At 43.2% G+C, this 21,503-nt stretch overlaps 1 protein-coding gene across 1 annotated transcript in view; it reads right to left on the minus strand.

The window, feature by feature from the left end:
* Positions 1-21,210, minus strand: part of SLC51A (solute carrier family 51 member A) — a 59,663-nt gene extending 38,453 nt beyond the window's left edge. The window contains exons 1-3 of the mRNA XM_068281234.1: positions 21,059-21,210; positions 10,557-10,651; positions 5,562-5,716 (exon numbers count right to left, since the gene is read on the minus strand). Coding sequence (XP_068137335.1) covers positions 5,562-5,716; positions 10,557-10,651; positions 21,059-21,093 — 285 coding nt within the window. The 5' untranslated portion in view covers positions 21,094-21,210. The remainder of the gene's footprint in view (positions 1-5,561; positions 5,717-10,556; positions 10,652-21,058) is intronic.
* Positions 21,211-21,503: the final 293 nt, after the last annotated feature.

Here is a 21,503-nt window from a genome sequence, read left to right on the forward strand (position 1 = left end):
CACTAAGTGCTTTTGAATATAAATAGATCCCTGAGAATCCCCCCATGAAGAAATGGACTAGTCCAAAACCTGTCACTTCTGTCAGATTTCTACTACCTACTGTAAGTGACAGCAACATAGGAGAAAAGTAATTTATGGCTCATTTTACTCTGGAAAAAACGTACTTCTTATTTGCTTATGTTTGCACATATTTTAAATTTTACAATGTATTGTCGTAGTGCCCATTTAATTCATTGCTTACAAAATTAGAAGACTTTTGCTCTAGTTTTGCATACATTTCCAGAAATGTTATACAGTAGAACAGAGCAAAACAAGCGCAAATCTGTTGTAGATATAAGAAGTGTGAGATACCACTTCTAAAACACATGCAAAGGTCATACAGTACTGCAAGCTTGTACTGTATGCGTTGTTTTATTCTCCACATGATTGAATTAAAGAGAAACTCCGACCAAGAATTGAACTTTATCCCAATCAGTAGCTGATACCCCCTTTTACATGAGAAATCTATTTCTTTTCACAAACAGACCATCAGGGGGCGCTGTATAACTGATATTGTGGTGAAACCCCTCCCACAAGAAACTCTGAGTACGTACTCCTGGCAGTTTCCTGTCTGTGAACCTTGCTGCATTGTGGGAAATAGCTGTTTGCAGCTGTTTCCAACTGCCAAAAAAACATGCAGCAGCTACATCACCTGCCAACAGTAAAAATGTCACCATATAATAAATGTCAGAATGTAAATCAGGGATTTAAAATATTTTACAATGAGCAAACACTGACTAAACCATTTATACATAATTATTGTAAAAATGAAGCACTTTTTTATTACATTATTTTCACTGGAGTTCCTCTTTAAAGTTCTCTATCACAGCTGTCAGTGACATCTATTCCTTGTAAAGCCCAGACAGCAGCTGTACTGTGACATAGGAGAGCCACATTACTTTATGAAAGCAGCAATATGTGGATTCATTGAAATCATCATTCAGTCCTTCCTACCCCAAGAAGGGCTCCAACTGCTGCTATTTTAGATTTAAAATACTATTGTGAGTCCCCTATGTCACGGTTAAAGCTGCCACAATGCATCTTACCTCACTCAGAGGCTTCTCTCACAGACTGCACCTATTCTGAGTGACCTACCTATCTCCTTCTGTTTTGAATCAGTTTTAGAAGGAAATTGTGCCATCTTTAGAAGTCTGAGACAGACTCTAGAAATCTACATGATTTCTAGAAGCCTCCTAAGATTTTCTCTAATGCTGGGCATACACGGTGAGATAATGCGCCGGAATCGAGCCAGCGGCTCAATGCCGGGGCGTCACCGCTCGTCCACGCGCGGATCAATTCCCGCTCATCCCCGTGGGCGCTTCCTAATTTTCTGCATTGTCCGCTCGTGGGTATCGAGCGCGATATCGATCCGCCACGGTGATCGGACACGTCAGATATTATCAATCGAGCCATCAGCGGCTCGATTGATAAGAACTATCGCGCCGTGTATGCCCAGCATTAGACCTATTGATAAATCTGCCCAATGTTTGATGCTTTTAACTACCTAATGACCGCATCACACCAATGGGCGCAAACGCGGCGGCAGCCCCAGGACCGCCTAACGCCAATTGGCGTCAAGTCCTGGAGCTGCAGTTTCCCAGGGAAACTCCAGCGATCGTTCCCTGCCCGTTCACGGAGTGGAGCTCCGTGATTAGCCTGCTAGCTGCCGATCACAGCTAGCAGGCTGTTTGTAAATGAAAGGGGAAAGAAATCCCCTTTGTTTACATCTGTACAGCGCCGCGGTCTCCGGCTGATGCCTATGAGAAGCAGAGAACAGGACGGATCGCCGTCCTGTTCAAACCTTGAGGCGGAGGGGAGGGAGGAAGGAGAGGGAGGGGGATGGCAGCAATGAGAGTTTTTATGAGGCAAAAAAAAAGAAAAGAAAAAACAAGTGGAGCGGCGATCGGACACCTCCGGTGGCATGTCTCCTTAGGGACAAAAAAAGGAGGTGATTCCGATCGCCATGCTCCTTAGCTGGGCTGTGCAGGAGGCTGAAAAGCCTGCACAGCCCAGTGCACCAAAAAAGGGCTGGTCGTTAGGGGGGTTTAGCACTGTAGTCCTCAAGTGGTTAAGTACGGGTACCTAAACCTATGCAGGAACATGATAATGCTCTGCCATCTGAAGGCCTGGAGATCATGGCCTGCCAGTATTGGCTGCCGCCTGCCAGCTCACATAAAGACTGGTGTTTTGCAGAACACAGAAAACCGACAGAACACAATCACATTTATGAAAGTGAGCTAATGGAATAAAAATCTTAATCAATCAATATTTGGCTTCCTACCCTTTGCCTTGAGCATCCATTCTTATAAATTTTTTAGGATTATAATCAAATATATGATTAACCAATTATACAAAATAGCTTCTAATGATCCTCATTTTCATGTGTAGGTTGAAACACCATTAACGTCAGTGACTCAAACAAAAATGGCTGTATAGGAAGCTTAATGAACGTGTTGAGCATCCTAACTCTGTTGCCAAGGTGAGGTTGTAGAAGACATATTCACCATGACACAGCAACAAGACACTAGGTGGTTTTACTACATGAGCAACTTCTCTCCCAGGTAAGGTTATTAAAGCCAACTTGGGTTTCAAGATGTGTTGTTCAAGCTCTTTTGAATAAGAACAAAGAAACAGGCAATGCTGAGAAGTGTAATGTGGCAGATGAAAGACAGACACATGATACTTATGTACCTTTGAAACCAGATGACCCACAGAGGCATCAGCTCAGAATCGGCCAAATCCAGTGGGATCCATGTACACCTACCTATGGTCTATAAGTCTACACTGTTAAACCTTTCCCCTTCAATAAGTCGTGCAAAAGTTCTATTTCCAAGATGGTCAGTGCTTGGTTTAAGAGGCGTTGTGTTGCACACATTTATTCGGTAAGATCCACTGTGCAAGGGACATCAAAAGGAAGCTAACAGAGAAATTCTTAAAGAGAGAAAAGGAAGAAAGAAGAGGAAGAAAGAGAGAGGAGAGAGGACACAAACATAAAAACAGGAGTGCAGAAAATGGCATTAGATGTTCTGGAGTGAGGGGTCAAAATTGGAAAGGTTTAACTGTAGCAGAAGACAGTTTTGTTCACCAAACGGCTGGGAATGGTACAATAATGCGTATCTACAGGCAATAGTGAAGCATGGTAGAAGTTCCTTGCAAGCAGGCCCGGATTTACCTCACAGGAGCCTATAGGCACAGGTGTTCTGGCACCTTAGATTTAGCCCTTCAGGAACCAACACACCCCCACCGAACCGCACTGCAAGTGTGCTGGCTGTCCCAGCTGTCACTTCTCCCTTATTTCCCTTGCTCATTATAGGTAGCTACAGATGCCAAAGGATCCCTCAATATTAAGTAGCTAGAGGTACCCCCAAGTATTGGGTAGCTAGAGGAACCTCAGTAATAAGTAGCTAGAGGTGTCCCTGACTGAAGGTAGATCTCTGCAGTGGAATTCAGGGTGAGAAACCTCTCATCTATACTTTCATAGGGAAGGAGGGAGGTACTGGGAAAGGGGAGTGAGCCGCCTTTCCATCATCATGTGTCTGTAGGCACGTGCCTACAGTGCCTTATGGTAAATCTGCTGGCAAGTTTGAGGTTGCATTCTTGCAAATGGAGTTGAGAATTTTGTGAGGATTAATAGTGCCCTCAGGGCTGAGAATATATGTACATAAAATCAATATTTGGTGTCATGAACCTTTTTTTGCCTTCAGATTCAGAACAGCATAAATTCTTCAAGCTACACATGCGCACAGTATTTGAAGTAGGTTGTTTCAAGAATCTTGGAGAAATACACAGATCTTCAGTGAATGTAGACTGCCTCAAATCTTTCTGTGACTTCATGTTAACTCAGACACACTTGGTGATGGTGAGATCTGGGCTCTCTTATGGCCATATTATCACTTCCAGCACTTCTTGTTCATCTTTACCTTGAAGATAGTTCTTTAGAGGTATTGACTGTATGTTTTGAAATTGTCCTGTTGCAGAATGAATTTGGGGCTGATCAGATGCCTTCCCGATTGTATTGCACAATGGATCTACTTGTATTTTTCTATTCTTTCACATTATATTGTTAAATGAAAAATAAACACTTCTGTTTGTGAAAGCGTTCATTGTAAAAGTGTGATGTTACTAGTGACTCTGTAGGTACAGTCTTTGGGTGCCAGAAGCTGAAACACGACTCTATATTTGTACAGTCGGCATTATGTCATGTTACATGATTAGCATTGGTTAAAATATAAGCAACAGATCAAAGTGAAGCTTTTTGGAGCAGGGTGACATATTAATAGGAGTAAATAAATCAGCCAGCGTTTGTCTGTACTGTAAGTACAAAGTTTGAGCCTATCTAAATATGTGAAGTGTGACCCGTGTGTCTGAAAAAGGGGTGCAACTAAATTTGGATGCCCAATTTTGGCTAGTAGAATATGGGTAAAATGTACAGATATTCTTCGCTTGAAAAGTGTAAATTACCCTAGTAAAATATTGGTAAATACTGTAATACCAATATTTTACTACTACGTACCCTAACACTATCTTCACACAGAACACTCCCTTACCAATGCCTAACCCTACCCCTTAAAAAACAACCCCCCATACATAAACTTTAACCATGCCCCCCCCACGCGTAACCGTTAAAAACGGTTGATTGGAAAGGAAAAATTTATACATACCTAGGGCTTCCTTCAGCCCCCTTCAGCTGAAGGAAGCCCTAGTGATGGCTGGATAGTGTACTGGTTAAGGTTTCTGCCTTTTACATGGAAGACCAGGGTTTGAATCCTGGTTAGTTCAAGTACCTATTCAGTAAGGAGTTCAAGGCAAGACTCCCTAACACTGCAGGGTGGCCTCCTGAGTGCGTCCCAGTGGCTGCAGCTCTTGAGCGCTTTGAGTCCGACATGAGAAAGGCGCTATACAAATGTTCAGATTATTATTATTATTATTCAGCCTGATCCGTCCCTCACCGCCGACCTCCGCCTCCTGGATCCTTCAAAATCCACACAGTAAGTTGGGCCAGTTGGTGCAGGCGTATTGCAGCTGTGTACACTCCCTTATCGCATTCCCACGGCTGGGAGCACTCTGCACCTGTGCAGTACTAGTGCACAGGTGCAGAAAGCTATAGATGACGGGAGCGCGACGAAGGGCGTGTGAGCCGAGCTGCACATGAGTAGTAAGCCCCGATTCCCACAGTTCCCATGAGGAATTGCAGAGGATCACGGTGGCGAAGGAGCGATCAGCCCGCAGGGGGCTGGTGGAAGTCCCAGGTATGTATACATTTTTCCTTTTCAAACATCTCAGGTTCCCTTTAAAGGCCCCCTGGCCCAGGTGGACAAATCTCACAGTATAACCATAATTTATAATGACACCTATGGCGGCGTCCAAGTTACCAAGTGATCTGATCATCGATGCCTTGTGCGGACCACCAATGAACCTTTCAAAAGCAGTAGTTAAAACACAAGGCACTATAGCTTATTACCTGCCATTATTGCATAAAACACCCCATCAAACAATGTTATTTTAGAGACAATCTATCTTACTGTAGGGGCAGCACTGCTCCACAAGTTTGTTCTCCTCTTCACTGGGCATCTCACTTTTTTAGCAAAATACACTACTTCTTCCACATACAGAATGAGTGAGATTGTGGCGAGCGTCGTGAGAACTCCCATAATGCATAGCTGTGCTGTGTTTAGCACTGGAAACAGATAAAAGCTATTAGAATGCAAGCAAGTGCATAGTCTGATTATTTAGTTAATACAAAACCGTGCATAATACTAGACTCACACAGTAACTGAAAGCAAGCAAGGTTGAAAGCAAATATGATGCAAAGCTGATCTAATATAGAATTCAGAATATAGAATATAGAAAGCAAATCATTTATTTAAAACAACATGTTCAAACTGCAGTGTACTTTAAAATAAGGACCCACTGAAAGAAGCAATTGTGACTGTGCTTGCACTTTACGTAGCATTTTTTGCAGCATTTTTCTGCGTGATTTTGGGGGATTTGTACAGGGGGTCACAATTTTGTTTTATTTTTTGGGGGGGTAGTACAACCACTGCAAAACTTTTGTATGGTGACTGCAAAACAATTACAGGGATCCTATACTAAGAGCACAAAACACTCAAAAATTCTGGACAGCAAAAAATTGGCAGCAATCCTAATCAGGCTGCAACTGAAATGAAACCAACAGAGGTGTGCGGTTCCCCTAGGAATTTAAATACACAGCTTGCATACAAATCAGATGCAAACTATGCACTACACAGTAATCTAGATAGATTGAATGCAAACTGATACACATAAATGCAATTAGCCACAAATAGACTTACATTTTTGGCGAACGTTAAAAAAGGGCGTCGGGAAAAAAGGGCGCAGGGTTTTAAACGATAAGAATGAATAACGTTTAAAAAAAATTGTGCTATATTTCGTTTAAAAATAATGTTTTGAGGAGCCCAGGTCGGCCTGGGATAGCCGGGGCCCCCCAGGGGGACCCGGCGCGTAGAGCCGCTCGCCTCGGGACCGGAACGCGGACGGAAGCGGGCCGCCTCTCTCCCGGAGCGCATCGCATGTTCGTTGGGAACCCGGTGCTAAATCATTCGTAGACGACCTGATTCTGGGTCAGGGTTTCGTGCGTAGCAGAGCAGCTGCCTCGCTGCGATCTATTGAAAGTCATCCCTTGAGCCAAGCTTTTATAAAGTTATAAATCATTAAATAATGTGTATGAAATCGGCAATTGTAAAAACGTTAATCTTCCCTGTTCAAAAAGTGAAATGTATAATGACGTTTTATAAAAGATTAATAAGAATTTTAGTAAAGCTATACCTAACCCTACTCTCATACAGAGCCCTCCCTGTACCTACCCCTAACCCCTAGACCCCCTGGTGGTGCCTAAACCTAAGACCCCCTGGTGGTGCCTAAACCTAAGACCCCCCTGGTGGTGCCTAAACCTAAGACCCCCCTGGTGGTGCCTAAACCTAAGACCCCCCTAGTGGTGCCTAAACCTAAGACCCCCTGGTGGTGCCTAAACCTAAGACCCCCTGGTGGTGCCTAAACCTAAGACCCCCTGGTGGTGCCTAAACCTAAGACCCCCCTGGTGGTGCCTAACCCTAAGACCCCCCTGGTGGTGCCTAAACCTAAGACCCCCCCTGTGATAAGCATTAATAACGTTTGAAAAAAATATTGTGCTGTTTTTCGTTTAAAAATTATGTTTTAAAAAATATTGTACTGTTTTTCGTTTAAAAATTATGTTTAAAAAATTATAAATCATTAAATAATGTGTAATCATGAGAAGCAGTTCTAAAACATTAAAAGTCTCCGAGCGCCGCTTGTAAAACCATTAAACGATATTTATTATGGAAGTGAATGGCGGCGCCCTTTTTGTCCACTTGCCTCAGGCCCCCGAATTTACTGTTTCCCATTTTTGTACAACAGGAGAAATTGCAGCGCTTCCAAATGCAGGCTGCACCCGAGTTGATCAGCTACATAGATGTGCAGAGCCCAAAACATGGGCATCAACTTTAATCTGCCTGTGTTTTGGGCCCGCACATCTACGCAGCTGGTTAACTTGGGCACAGCCTGCATTTGGAAGTGTTGCCATTTTCTCCTGTAGTACAAAAATGTAAACACAGGAGTACCTCTATCTGGATAGCTAAATTTAAAATATAACTTTTATTGATCCATTAAAATCGATTAGATCAAAAGCTGCAATTTGACTATAAACATCTCAAGGTGGTGGTTCACAATAGAAATATAGTCCCGTTCATATATTAATTGTTGTATTGGGGACAACCACCAAACCTTGATTAGACAGAAGAGCTATTATCTACAACAGACCCCCCATCAACCTAACATGTTTTAACCCCCCTGTCGTTAATGAGGTTCATTAATATATCGAGTATAGGCACATGAGTGATTATGTAGGTGGTCCTCTGACCCATTATGCCTATGGTGCTGGGTCCCGTTATGTTTTTTGATCCCATATAGTTATTGGGACTGAAACCATTTTTCTATTTTTTGAATAATAGGACCATTTCTACATGGTTATATATGCTTTATAGTGATAGTGCCTATGATGTGGCTTATTTGACGATCAATCTTTTGAATTTGATACTGTTTCGGTGGTGCCCAAGATTATAGTTCTAGCTTAAATGTTTGCTCTCTTCTTTTCGTTTGGGCTTGGGCATGCTTACCCTGGGTTCCGCCTTGGGGGAGTCTAGCAGGACCTAGGCCATTGTGACGGACGAGGCACACTTGTAGATAAGCTGAGCATTGTGCTCTTGTGTTGGGCGACATTTTTAGCCGCCAGTTTTATCATGGTGCTTGCGTCTGTCACAATGTACCCTTTCTTCTTTTCTGCCTGGTTACTGTTGACCTGTCGTCCTGCACCTCCGCCATTGGCTGCCCTGGATGCGCCTTCCCTGGCCTTCATGTGATTGGCTGTGGTGGGAGTTTTTAGGATGAGTGTGTGTACGGAGGGAAGCCACGCCCCCTGAGGAAGCCAGCGAAACTGTCGGGAGCGCTCTCTCTCTCTCTCACATGGGACGCCGCACCGCCCCGACCACCTAACAGCGGGATCTATTTGGTGAGATCCATCCGCCTAGCACCCTGCCCAGCATAGCTAACTGGGCAATTGTGCCTGGACCCGTTGCTGTAGGCCGCTCTGCTCTATCTGCACACCTGGTGGACATCTCTCCAGCGCACTACATGTGTGCCAGCATCAACTTTCTCCAACATCAGCCTCAACCATCAATTACCCAGCAAAGTTCCGGTGTGGTGAGACTTTATTGAATATACAATGCATTTGGAACTGCTTATTTCAGCTGTTGCGGCGATGGCCGCCTGTGTGCTATGAGCTTACACTGCATATGGCTTTTTCTGCTTTCCTGATCTGTTGAAAACTGCTAAAAGCACTAACCGAGCTTGCTGGACTAACTTTTTCTTGCTGTGGAGGTGTAATCTTTATGGAACTGTTCTGGAGACTGTACCTTGCAAGCGGTTTTTCCGCTATATATCAGCTCCTGGCGTGCCCAGTATTACGGCCATGGTGTGCTTGTGTGGTGTGCGGGTGTATGTGGAGTGACTTGTGGTTGTCTGTAGCGGGGTGGCCATCCCATGTCGTTTGTAATTTTGATTAATAAAGCAACCGTATTTTATACTTTCTTTATGTATGTGCTTGTGTAGTCTTTATGATTATATAGCAGATGATTTTTCAAAAAGTAGACACGTATGTCCCTCTATCTTTGGCCACTTTCACCTAGAAATAGCAATCCTAATCAGGCTGCAACTGAAATGAATCCAACAGAGGTGTGCGGTTACCCTAGGGATTTAAATACACAGCTTGCATACAAATCAGATGCAAACTATGCACGACTACACAGTAATCTAGATAGATTGAATGCAAACTGATACACATAAATGCAATTAGCCACAAATAGACTTACATTTTTGTACAACAGGAGAAATTGCAGCGCTTCCAAATGCAGGCTGCACCCGAGTTGATCAGCTACATAGATGTGCAGAGCCCAAAACATGGGCAGATTTCACGACTTGCATCAACTTTAATCTGCCTGTGTTTTGGGCCCTGCACATCTACGCAGCTGGTTAACTCGGGCACAGCCTGCATTTGGAAGTGTTGCCATTTTCTCCTGTTGTGCAAAAATTTAAACACAGGAGTACCCCTATCTGGATAGCTAAATTTAAAATATAACTTTTATTGATTAATTAAAATCGATTAGATCAAAAGCTGCAATTTGACTATAAACATCTCAAGGTGGTGGTTCACAACAGAAATATAGTCCCGTTCATATATTAATTGTTGTATTGGGGACAACCACCAAACCTTGATTAGACAGAAAAGCTATTATCTACAACAGACCCCCCCCCGCCCATCAACCTAACATGTTTTGACCCCCCTTAATTGGAGGCTTCATTAGAGGAAAAGTGTGCAACGTTAAAGGTGCAAGTACATTGTGCAAACAAAGCATTTAAATATACATTTCTCTAACAGTCAATCAGAGCAACATGCTCTAAGGCCCCGTTCATATCACGGAACGCAGGCGCGTTCCGTTCAGAACACAACGCACAGGAACGCACGTCATGCGTTTTGCTAGGAAACGCGTGCAGCATGCGTTCCCGGACCACACAGGTCCGGAACGCATGCAGTGTGAACATCAGACAGTGCACTCTATGCACTGTCTGATGTCGTGCGTGTCGGCCTCCCGCACGCGTTCCCGAAACGCGGACGGGAACGCGTGCAATGTGAACGGGGCTTAAAGCTCAAATAGCAGCCCCGCTATTTAGCAGATCAAGTATCAAGTGCTCAGCTGACTCAGGTTTTACTGGATTAGCCATATGCTTGTTCGATGGTTTTGATTCAGACACTACTTCTGCCAGAAGATCAACAGAGCTGCCAAACAACTGGCATTGTTTACAAGGAAATAAATATGGCAGCCTCCATATCCCTCTCACTTCAGGTTCCCTTAATATCTGTTCTAAAATCTCTGGTAATATACAATGTATTATATTGCGTTACTTACTGTATGGTAGTTGGGCTGCTGTTGGTGGTAAGGAGAGGCAGGCTATATGTATTTTGGAATTATTCAGCATGGCATTAACAAATTGGCTGGGAAGTCTAAAAAAATAGGATAAGTATTAATAGCATAGAAAAAGGAAAACATAAAGCATAGGCACAATAACATATGATCTTTTTCTTTCACTTACAATATATATTATATTTTAGTGAAATCTGTATATAACTGCACAAAGTGACATACAAGTCAATACTTGAGGTAATAGAAATTCAAATATGAATTACAGCTAGTAGCTGCAATAAGGAAGTAAAATTCCCCATAAAATCTATGGTGAGTGGATCTATGGAGTCTCCAAACAGGAGGAACAAGATGGTGCAATAACAACAGACATGATGTGTGTCATTGGGTGGGGTACGCTAGGATTCTACAGTTAAAAAGTATTAACCACTTCCCAACTGAGGGGTTTTACCCCCTGACCACCAGAGCAATTTTCACCTTTCAGCGCTCCTTCCATTCATTCGTCTATAATTTTATCATTACTTATCGCAATGAAATGAACTATATCTTGTTTTTTCCGCCACCAATTAGGCTTTCTTTAGGTGGGACATTATGCCAAGAATTATTTTATTCTAAATGTGTTTTAATGAGAAAATAGGAAAAAATGTGGGAAAAAATTTATTATTTTTCAGTTTTCGGCCTTTATAGTTTTTAAATAATGCATGCTACTGTAATTAAAACCCATTAAATGTATATGCCTATTTATCCCGGTTATAAAACCGTTTAAATTATGTCCCTATCACAATGTTTGCCGCCAATATTTTAATTGGAAATAAAGGTGCATTTTTTTCAGTTTTGCGTCCATCTCTAATTACAAGCCCATAGTTTATAAAGTAACAGTGTTATACCCTCTTGACATAAATATTTAAAAAGTTCAGTCCCTAAGGTAACTATTTATGTATTTTTTTTAAATTGTAAATTTTTTATTTTTTTTTAATTACAAAAAAAAAAAAAATTGGGGAGTGTGGGAGGTAAGGAGTTAATTTTTTGTGTAAAACTAATTTATTTGTGTGTAAAAAATGGTTAGGGTGTAGTTTTACTATTTGGCCACAAGATGACAACAGTAACTTTTTGTTTCATGCGACCTGCAAGCGTCCTTCCGGACGCTTGCAGGAAGTAGAAAGAGGCTGGGACTTTGTTTTTGCTCACAATGATCGCGCTGCTCAGGCGAGCGGCAGCGGATCATTGCAGGGCTTAGATCAACGAACGGGAATGGATTTTCCCATTCGTTGATCTCTGGGCGAGCGGGCGGCGGCGTGTTTACTAGCGGCGGGCGGCGTGTTTACGAGCGGGAGCGCGGACAGCGGCGGGAGTGCACAAAGTACGGATTTCTCCGTCCCTAGGGGGTTAAAGGATGGAAAAATGGACGGAGAAATCCGTACGGGCGGGGGTAAAGTGGTTAAAGGCACCACTCAGTATTAAAGGCCCACAGAGTGATATGTGCTATTATTATGCTATTAGTGTGGTGGCTGGATAGTGTAATGGTTAAGGGCTCTGCCTCTGACACAGGAGACCAGGGTTTGAATCTCGGCTCTGCCTGTTCAGTAAGCCAGCACCTATTCAGTAGGAGACCTTGGGCAAGTCTTTCTAACACTGCTACTGCCTATAGAGTGCATCCTAGTGGCTGCAGCTCTGGCGCTTTGAGTCCGCCAGGAGAAAAGCACGATATAAATGGTCTGTGTTTTATTAGCAGGTAACCTTATCCCCTGATCAGCCAACACAGTAAAATCATCTTCCTAGTATATTTTGAAGGTCCTCCCAAAACAGCTCTGACCAACACTTGGATTCTACTAGACCTCTGATGGTGTCATGTAGTAATTGGTATCTTCAGCACCAGATCTTTCAAGCCTTGTAAATGGTGAGGAAGAACCTTCATAGATTGGACTTGTTTTTTGTGTATGGTCTTCAGCAATCATTAGGTCAATGGTGCATGTCAAAATAACATCTACATGGTGTAACAGAAAATATGATTCATCAGAGCAGACCACCTTCCTCCAGTGCTTCGTGGTCCAGTTCCAATGCTCACTTGTCCATCCTAAGAGCTTTCAGTGGGGGACAAAAGTCAGCACTTATTTATATTGATGGTGGAAACAACTATAATTTGTTGGGATTTATTAGGAAACCAGAGGTTTGACTACACAAAATTTCATCTAATGCTGGGGATACACGGTACGTGTCTGTACCGTGTATCGAGCAGCTGATCCGGCCAGCTGATAATATTCAGCTGGTCCGATCAAGCTGCTCGACCCCCGCCCGCTCGATCCCCGCCGGCAGACAATGGCAGGGAATCGAGCGGCTGATAAGGAGCGCCGGCAGGGACGAGCGGTAATCGATCTGCGCACACGGGGGGGACGCGGCAGGGACGCGACTGGGGTCTATCCGGCGGCTAATTGGCCGCCGGATCGACCCGTGTATTCCCAGCATAAGAAAGGATAGATCCTATACGATTGAATGAGGTGAAAATGAAATTATCCCCTAAGGCTGAGTCTTTGACTAGCTACTATTAATTAAACCACTTTTAAAGTGACTCTGTAACAAAAATTACAACGTTTTTTCTACCTTCCTACAAGTTCCTAAACCTATTCTAATGTGATCTGGCTTGCTGCAGCTCTTTCTACTATAACCATCTCTGTAATAAATCAATGTATCTTTCCCCTGTCAGACTTGTCGGCCTGTGTCTGGAAGGCTGCCAAGTTCTTCAGTGTTGAACTGTTCCTCTATGCACACTCCAGTGTGTGTTTTATTTACATAAGCCAGCAGCTTCTCTGCTATCTTATCAGTGATAGAAGAGAGCTGGATAAAAATCCTCCTCTGGAGGCTGTGAAAGGAGCTTGTCTGTCACATACTAAGGAATTAACGACATAGGCAGAGCTGTCTGCAGGAAGCCTGTAATGTTCAGTGCATGAGAGAAGCTGGGGACAGAAGGTAAACACACACAAGTGATCTCTTGAGATTCAGAAGTAAGGCTGTATACAGCCTGCTTGTGTATGGATGTATTTTCTATGTGTGGACATACTGTACATCAACCTACTTCCTGTTTTGGTGGCCATTTTGTTTGTTTATAAACAAACTTTTTAAAACAGTTTTTGACTACTTTTAATGCGGCGGGGAGCGGCGAAATTGTGACAGAGGGTAATAGGAGATGTCCCCTAACGCACTGGTATGTTTACTTTTGTGCGATTTTAACAATACAGATTCTCTTTAAAGTATGTGGTCCAATGCCCTGTCATCAGTAGACTCCTGTACTACAGACCTCTAGTCTACATGCCGCAGTCTTCACAGACAGCCCTCTGTGCTTGACAACTCACAGACTGAACAGTATAATAATGTGAAGCCAAGCAGCACCAAAACACCAGTCTATGGAGCCTGCTGTTAACTCCTTCAGTTGTGCTGCTTCTGGTCACATGGACTAAGCTTTAAAACAGTATTTTTAGGATGGAACAGAGCCGGAACAAGGTCCTCCAGCACCCAAGGCTGAGACACCAAAGTGCGCCCCTCCATCCTTCCCACCCCAGCCGTCACACACTGATTGCTATTAGACTAAGAGGTGCTCAAGGGCCCCCAACCCCCCCCCTCAACACCTTAATCTCTAGTTATCTGGCTTGCAGTCACTGCCATGTATCCCCTTTTCTTATTTCTCTCTGCTTCAAACACATTAGGCCAGCATTTCTCAACCTTTCTACCCTGGAGGAACCCTGCAAAAAACTTTTGGGTTTCAAGGAGCCCCTGCAAACAATTTTTTTACCTTGAGAAACCCCTGTATTTATTTTTCAGGAGACACGGTCTTTAAGTAGGTGAGGCTGTTTATTTCACTGCCTCCTATTACACTGCCACTCATTATACTGTGCTCATTATTATTCTGACCCCAATTTAGTGCTTCTTTTACAGTACCCCCTATTATAATGTGCTCTATTATACTTCCTACACACTGGGGTAAAATGCCAAGGAACCCTTGCAGAGCCCTCAAGGAATCCTGGTGTGAGAGCCAATGGGAGTACCAGGAACAGGAAGCGAGAGAACATTTCTCCAATGCAGACAAAGCTAGCAATTGAAAAAGTTTCAGATGCCCTTTCCACTACTCTTAACTAAACTAAGCTGGTGTCAGCAGAGCCCCATTATAGCTGCAGCCTTACCACCAGTTAGGTTCCAGTAGCATAACAATTTTGGGGATGTAGACATTGTTATCACACCAGGGCCCCTAGACCTGAGGGGCCCACATGGAACAGCCCCACCCGCAAAACTGACATGAAGCTTTGCCTCTCAGCCCCATGAAAAAGATTCTTTCCCCCTGTGGCAGCTGGAGAGGTGAGTTACATCACCCCTCCCCTGCACACTCTTCATTGGGGAGGGCTCTCTCTCACCCCATAAACTGGGGGCTCTCAATCAACCTATACTGGGGGAGGGGGGAGCTCTCCAACTACCAAACTAGGGGGTCTCTCTGGCGACCTAAACTGGAGGGACTTTCTGGCTACCTAATACTAGGGGGGCTCTCGGGCTAACTATACTGAAGGGCTCTCTGGCTACCTATATTGGGGGGCTCTCTGGCTACTTATACTGGAAGGGGGGGGTGGGCTCTCTGGCTCCCTATACTGGAGGAGGGTGCTCTGTGGCCACCTATACTGGGGGCTCTCTTGTACCTATACTGAGGGATTGCACATCATAACAGTGTGCTTGAGTAAGCAAGAGGCTTTTTTTCAATCTTGCCTTAAGAGCCAGTACAATTGCCGTGCTTCATACACACTGTAATTTTACCTGTATTTAGTGAATATGTCCCAGTGTGCTCTTTTGTCACCTATTTTTTGACGGTGGTGTTGTTTTGTTTTTTGTTTTGTTTTGTTTTTGTATAATTTAATGACCCAGTGTGGTGGGCAAAATCTGGGGAGGGGGGGGGGGGGGCACCAAAGTCAAGTTTCACTCAGGGCATTGTGAGACAGCCGGCCCTGTAATCACCTCTATATGTGCTATGAATAATCATATATAAACCATTGAGTAATCATCTACAAACCATTCATTTTCCTCTGCTTACACCTCTCTCACTCTAGCTATGCCATTGTACATTTGTATGTATAGAGAAACCCACTGAAGGGTCACTTTAAAAAAGACCTAAAGCGGATCTGAGATGAAAAACTAACTATAACAAGTAACTTGTCTATATATCTTATCTACAGCTTAGATAGTTTACACAGCAAATCTAGATGCAAACAGCTTCAATAGAATATGATTTTTTTTTTTTCCTGTGATACAATGACAGCAGCCATGTTGTTTGTAAACATTACACACAGGCAGGCTTATCTGCATCTTCAGCACTCAGCCTGTGAAAAAAACCTAATCCCCTCCTCCTCCCCTCTGCCTCTGAAATCTCTGGCTAGTAATACCTCCCCCTCTTCCTGCCCAGACTGAGCTCCCATGAGCCCTTGCTACTGTCTGAAAATGCCAAGGCTCTCTGAAAAGCTGTGGGCAAGGCTTGTTTAGTTTATAGGGAATTAGAGGATTAAAACAAAAAAGTATTTGGCTTGAGGAATGCCCTATAAACAATAAGAAAGGAATACAATTATGCAATGAGTGAAAGCTCATCTCGGATCTACTTTAAGAGAATGATAGTCAATTCATGGCATCAGAATTACTGTAATCTGAGTACAAATGCTAATTATCAGATGTTTGGTTTCTGGGCACACACATCACAGACCATTGATCTATGGTTATTATGCCATAAAGTTTCTTTTCAGTACTGTTACATAATGAAAACCTTTTTTACAACTGCTTTGCGTCAGAATGACTGCTGTAGTAGTGAGAGTCTCAGTCGTTTTCAGCACCTGATATCGTAGTGAACACAGTGTGCCCTTACGAGGCTTTGCAGTCAGAATGTGACAGGTGCCGTTTGGTCTAAGAGCACTGCCAGTCTTTTTTCTCTTTGCATAAAAATTGTTTGTATGCTATCATCCTTGTGGGTCAGGGGTACTTTTCCCCTTTTCTAGTCAGCCTGCTCCCAGGTCACTATTTGCTTGCATGTTCCCAAATCTTTGGGTCATCTTTACCTTAGGTTAAGGTGGTGGCGTGAGAGAAGCCTGCACGAGATGCCCCTGCTAATGTGTATTGCAACATGTGGCACTGATGTCTCTCTTAAAACCACTTAACGACCGCCTAACGCCGATAGTTGTCGGCAGGTCGCAAGTGGTTTTGCATGGAAACGGCCAGTCGTTCGAGCGGCCTTTCCATGTCAGTTCACGGAGGGTGTCTTCGTGAACAACCTGCGAGCCGCCGATCGCGGCTCGCAGGCAAAATGTAAACATGCGGGGAAGAAATCCCCGCTGTTTACATCGTAAAGCAGATCGGTGATCCCCGGCCTCTGATTGGCCGGGGATCACCGCAGTCTGATAGGCTGAAGCCTATCCTAGGCGGCGCAGGACGGATCGCCGTCCTGTGCCGCCCACAGTAAGGAGGGGAGGGAAAGGGAGCGAGGGCGAAAAACGCTGTGGAGGGGGGCTTTGAGGAGCCCCCTGCAAGGCAGAGATAGCCGGCGGCGATCAGACCCCCCCAGCAGGAAATCCCCCAAGTGGGGAAAAAAGGGGGGAAGTCTGGTCGCCCTGGCTGAAATACGATCTGTGCTGTGGGCTGTTCTAAGGAACATAGGCTGGTCCTTAAGTGGTTAAACAATGAAAGGTGAGGTCCCCTTTACAAGTTGAAGTAGTGAGAGCACTACCAGTGTTTTTTCTCTTTGCATACAATTTTTACTATGCCCAGTATCAGCAGAGCATGATTCGCAATAACAAGTAATAGAATATTGGTCAAATCTTTATCACAGGGATGGCTTCCTGTAAACTAGTGCTTACTGCTGGAAGATGGGCCACTTTTTTTCTGTGCCATCCTTTAGTTATTTTATGACGGTGTCCTCAGTTATGGTACCCCATTATACTGCTCCCGTTAAAGCCCCATTATAATATTACTGTGTCCTCCATCATCATATCCTACACACAATAGTGCCATCCCTGAATGAGCCCATTACTCTAGTTTGCCACCCATATACTACCCTTCTAGAGCGCCTCATGTAGTCCTTTCCCCATATAGTTTACTGCCACATAGTGTACCACCCCTTTTTAGAGCTACCCCCCATACATATAGTGTATTATGTGTGACATTTAAGGTCACATCCTGCCGCAGAGGCAGCATAGCTTAGTGTAAAGAGCGCCTCTTCCTCTGACACCCCTGTGGAGCTGTGGAAGTAATTGGAATAATTCAACACTACTTCCACAGCCACCCAGGGAGAATTATTGGGTGATATAGGGAAAAAAATGTTGCTTTTATCCTCTCCTATTATACAGGGTATTCCTCCACAAGTCCATTGAGGAAATTCCCATTGATAATAATTTCAGCAATAAAATGTAATGCGTTCTTGACTGAGGCATTCATTATGTTTTTTATTTACCTGATACATATTTGATTTTACTGTTTAATTATTTTTGTAATTTAAATTTTGGTTAATTCACTACAGTGCCTCCTTACACACTCCCAAACGGCTGCCTCGGTGATATGCTGGATGTGTACAAGGCAAACCAGTGCATTGCTGACATTCTCAATACAATCTGACCTTCAATGTGACCTTCAGTGTGACCTGTGTTTATAGATAAAGCTGAAACTATTTAAGCGGATCCCATCATTCCCTGCTGTAGCGTGCAAGTATGGCCAGAATTAGTCATGCGGAACACTGCTATGACAGTTTGCAAAGCTCTGCATGGAGCTTAATTGTTTAAATTATGCAGCATTTCAATGCCATGCTTGTTTCCAGCACGTAACCTTGGTGTAAACTGAGCACTATGCACATACAATGGGTTTAACCAGCATACATGATTTATTTATTTCACTCATTTATTTAAATGAAAATTGTTTATGTTACTCATGTATCTTACATAATAAACCTGCAGGTGTCTGAGTCCACCTGCATCCATGTGTGCCGCCCAACGCCTTAGTGTGCATTTGCAGGGTCACAGCTGGGGAAGGGCCACATCCGTGTGCGCGCCATTGTGTGTTCGGGGCTGTGGACACGTCCTCGCAGTGCAGCGGGAGGCCACCTAACGCCCGTTAATGGAACGGGCATAAATAACAAACGCATCTTCAATTTGTACACATTCTATTCTGCATTATATCTCTACTTATCTCAAATGTCACTACATGTATTATTCTTTTTGTAAAAGCCATAATTTTCTGTTGTTAATCTGAGTTTGTTGGTAAATCATAAACAGGCTTTGGACCCAGACGTGCCTTTACCGATGCAGAGATTCTTGTCATTGTGCCTGGAGTATCCTCTGTCCTGAGGCCACCCTGAACTGAGACCTTAACGTCTGATCCAACAACAAGCTCTGCCAGAAACACAGGCCCATTCGCAGGATCTGCTATTAACCACTGGCATGCTCTCCTATGCATGGCACTAAACAGATTTCAAAGTAAGAGATGTGGTCAAGTAGTAATCAGAAATGATCAACAAAATGCAAGCAATTTTTACTTGCGCGCAGATTGTATGCAGCTTGAAATTGGGCAAATCATTTTCAGAAGGAAGTAAATCTGATTGGACAAATTCCAACCTGCATGCAGTTCGCATGAAATCTGCATGCAAGTTGAAATGATTTGCATTACATTATTATTATTATTTTAGTATTTTTTTTTTAGAATTGACCTTCAGTGGTTGTAATTCAGAGCCCCAAATTCATGATGGAAGTATTTAAGTACTGGACAGTGTGCATAGGAAATAGAAGCACTTTTGGGGTTTACAGCAATTGACCGAATTCCCCTCACATCTGTTCTAAAAGGTAACTTTATTCAACAGGAACAAAAGAAATTGAGCAAGAGTTATACTTGTGGCAATGTTACCTGACGTTGTGCAATATCGTTTAACAAAAGCATGCACTGCAAGCTCTGCAATCGTTTACTCCCCTTTCGCACCCATCATATAGTCGTGTGATGTTGTGAGCAGGATGAGGCGTCACTTAACGACCGTCATCAAGAGGATGTCGCTGGACCCATCATGTGGCAAGTACGTAGCTTTAGGATGCTAGTATTGCTATACCTCATATTGACGTCATAGAGGTCTATGACAGGAAATGAAGGAAAATCGCCCCTCTGAGGACACAGCAAGCATTAAAAAATCTACAAACAGTTTTACCACCACTCCACATTAGCAAAACAGCTACATTTTCTGTACATTTTCAGGATAGTTCTGAAAGAGGGAGGGACAAAATGTTTAATGACTATATGGGCCCAAACCAAGTTACTTTTTCTTCTGAATTTTCTCCTAGCAGATGATTATTTTTTTTAGGAATATATTTCTTAAACTTTTTTTTAACAGTTGACAAACATTTTGACAAGCATTTTGCCGCCAGCACGGATCACATTGGTACACTCAAAGCACCTTATGATACACAAGAGATGTCATCAACTCAACTTTTTCACCCTCCCCCTCCCAAATCCCCCTTACCCCAAAACAATTCTCCGCTCCTACCCCTTATGCCTTCCTTTGCTTTTCTTGTACCCTATATCTCCACATCAAGCAAAAGTCCAACTGGGCATCATAAAATCAATCAACCTCTTAACATAAACAAAGCTCTTAACATTCCAGTTAGCTTTCCATCAAGAAGATGATTTTTATCTTCCGTTTAAAATAACTTTTCAGCACTCTGCAATTGAGAACGTACCAAAAAGTAGGTGAAAAGGTATTTTTCTTGCTTTCTGGTGGCTTAAAAGGCATTTTATTGATAAGGTGTGAAATTATCCCCTAGGAGAAGGAGAAAAAGGGAATTGAATCAGGCCCTATAACTTATAATGGTGCTTTGTATAGCCTACAAGCCATGGCGTACCTATTAAAAAGCCACCAAGAGACTTGGGCGCAGGATATAGCCGGTATATTGCTAACCCTGCTCCTGCACCACTCCCGGTGGCATTAATTACTATTCCCCCTCCAGGTCGACGTGGATGGTGGGGAATGATGTGATTCGGCTTCCACTCATTGCTGGCGGACAAATTACAGTGTTTTAAAAGTAACTTCAGCTCCATCTTCTGACGGCGCCGAAGTTACTCAGTGTGTGCCGCTATAGCCATAATTCCTATTACGGTCTATGGTGGTGCCGGCTGCGCCCAAACCTCCTGCGCTGGTTTCCCAGTGTTCACAAGTCATGAACCAGTAGGCAGCCAGGGTGTAATTTGAGACAATCCTGGCAATGTCCTAAATTGACATCTATAATCTAAAAACACCCCATACATAGTTAATATTGCAATAACATAACAGTGTAGCTTATCAATGAGTGAAATGATTTTTCAGCCTAGATAACCCTTAATCATTCATACAGTGTTTTCCTTTTATGACTGATCACAAGGGTGGAAAATTAAAATAGCTAATAATAATTATGTTAGGAAGATAGATAGGTGGATTATCTCTTAGCAGCTTTAATCTAGTGTAACTCTACCTGGGGTCCAGATGATATATATGTTGGGATGCCATGATCCAGATAGTGCCCTGGTTCTCTGTGCTGTCCGCAGCTATGACGGTCTCCCCTCTGCTCTGGGAATGAAGGGCTTTGCCAAGTTCAAGTTTCTGCAAAATCTCAGTAGTGGTGAACTCATGGCTGGGAGGTCATTGATCTGCAGGCTTTAACAAGTCGCAAATTTCTCAGGTTTCCAGGTTTTTTTTTTCTTATGTGAAACATTACTTTACATCAGCTAATGTCATAATTTTTTTCTTGAAAACCAAAAAGGTTTATTGTGAACTTATTGACAAAGAAAGGGCCAAGGTTCTTATACACTATACATTTAAAGAAAAAAAAATTAGGCAGTGGGTTTGCAAATATAAAATCCAAGGAAAACATACCTAAAATGAAGGTCCCCTCAAAGAACATTCTTTCCCAATCAATG

Source organism: Hyperolius riggenbachi, chromosome 4 (assembly GCF_040937935.1).
Source record: "Hyperolius riggenbachi isolate aHypRig1 chromosome 4, aHypRig1.pri, whole genome shotgun sequence".
NCBI lineage: Eukaryota > Metazoa > Chordata > Amphibia > Anura > Hyperoliidae > Hyperolius > Hyperolius riggenbachi.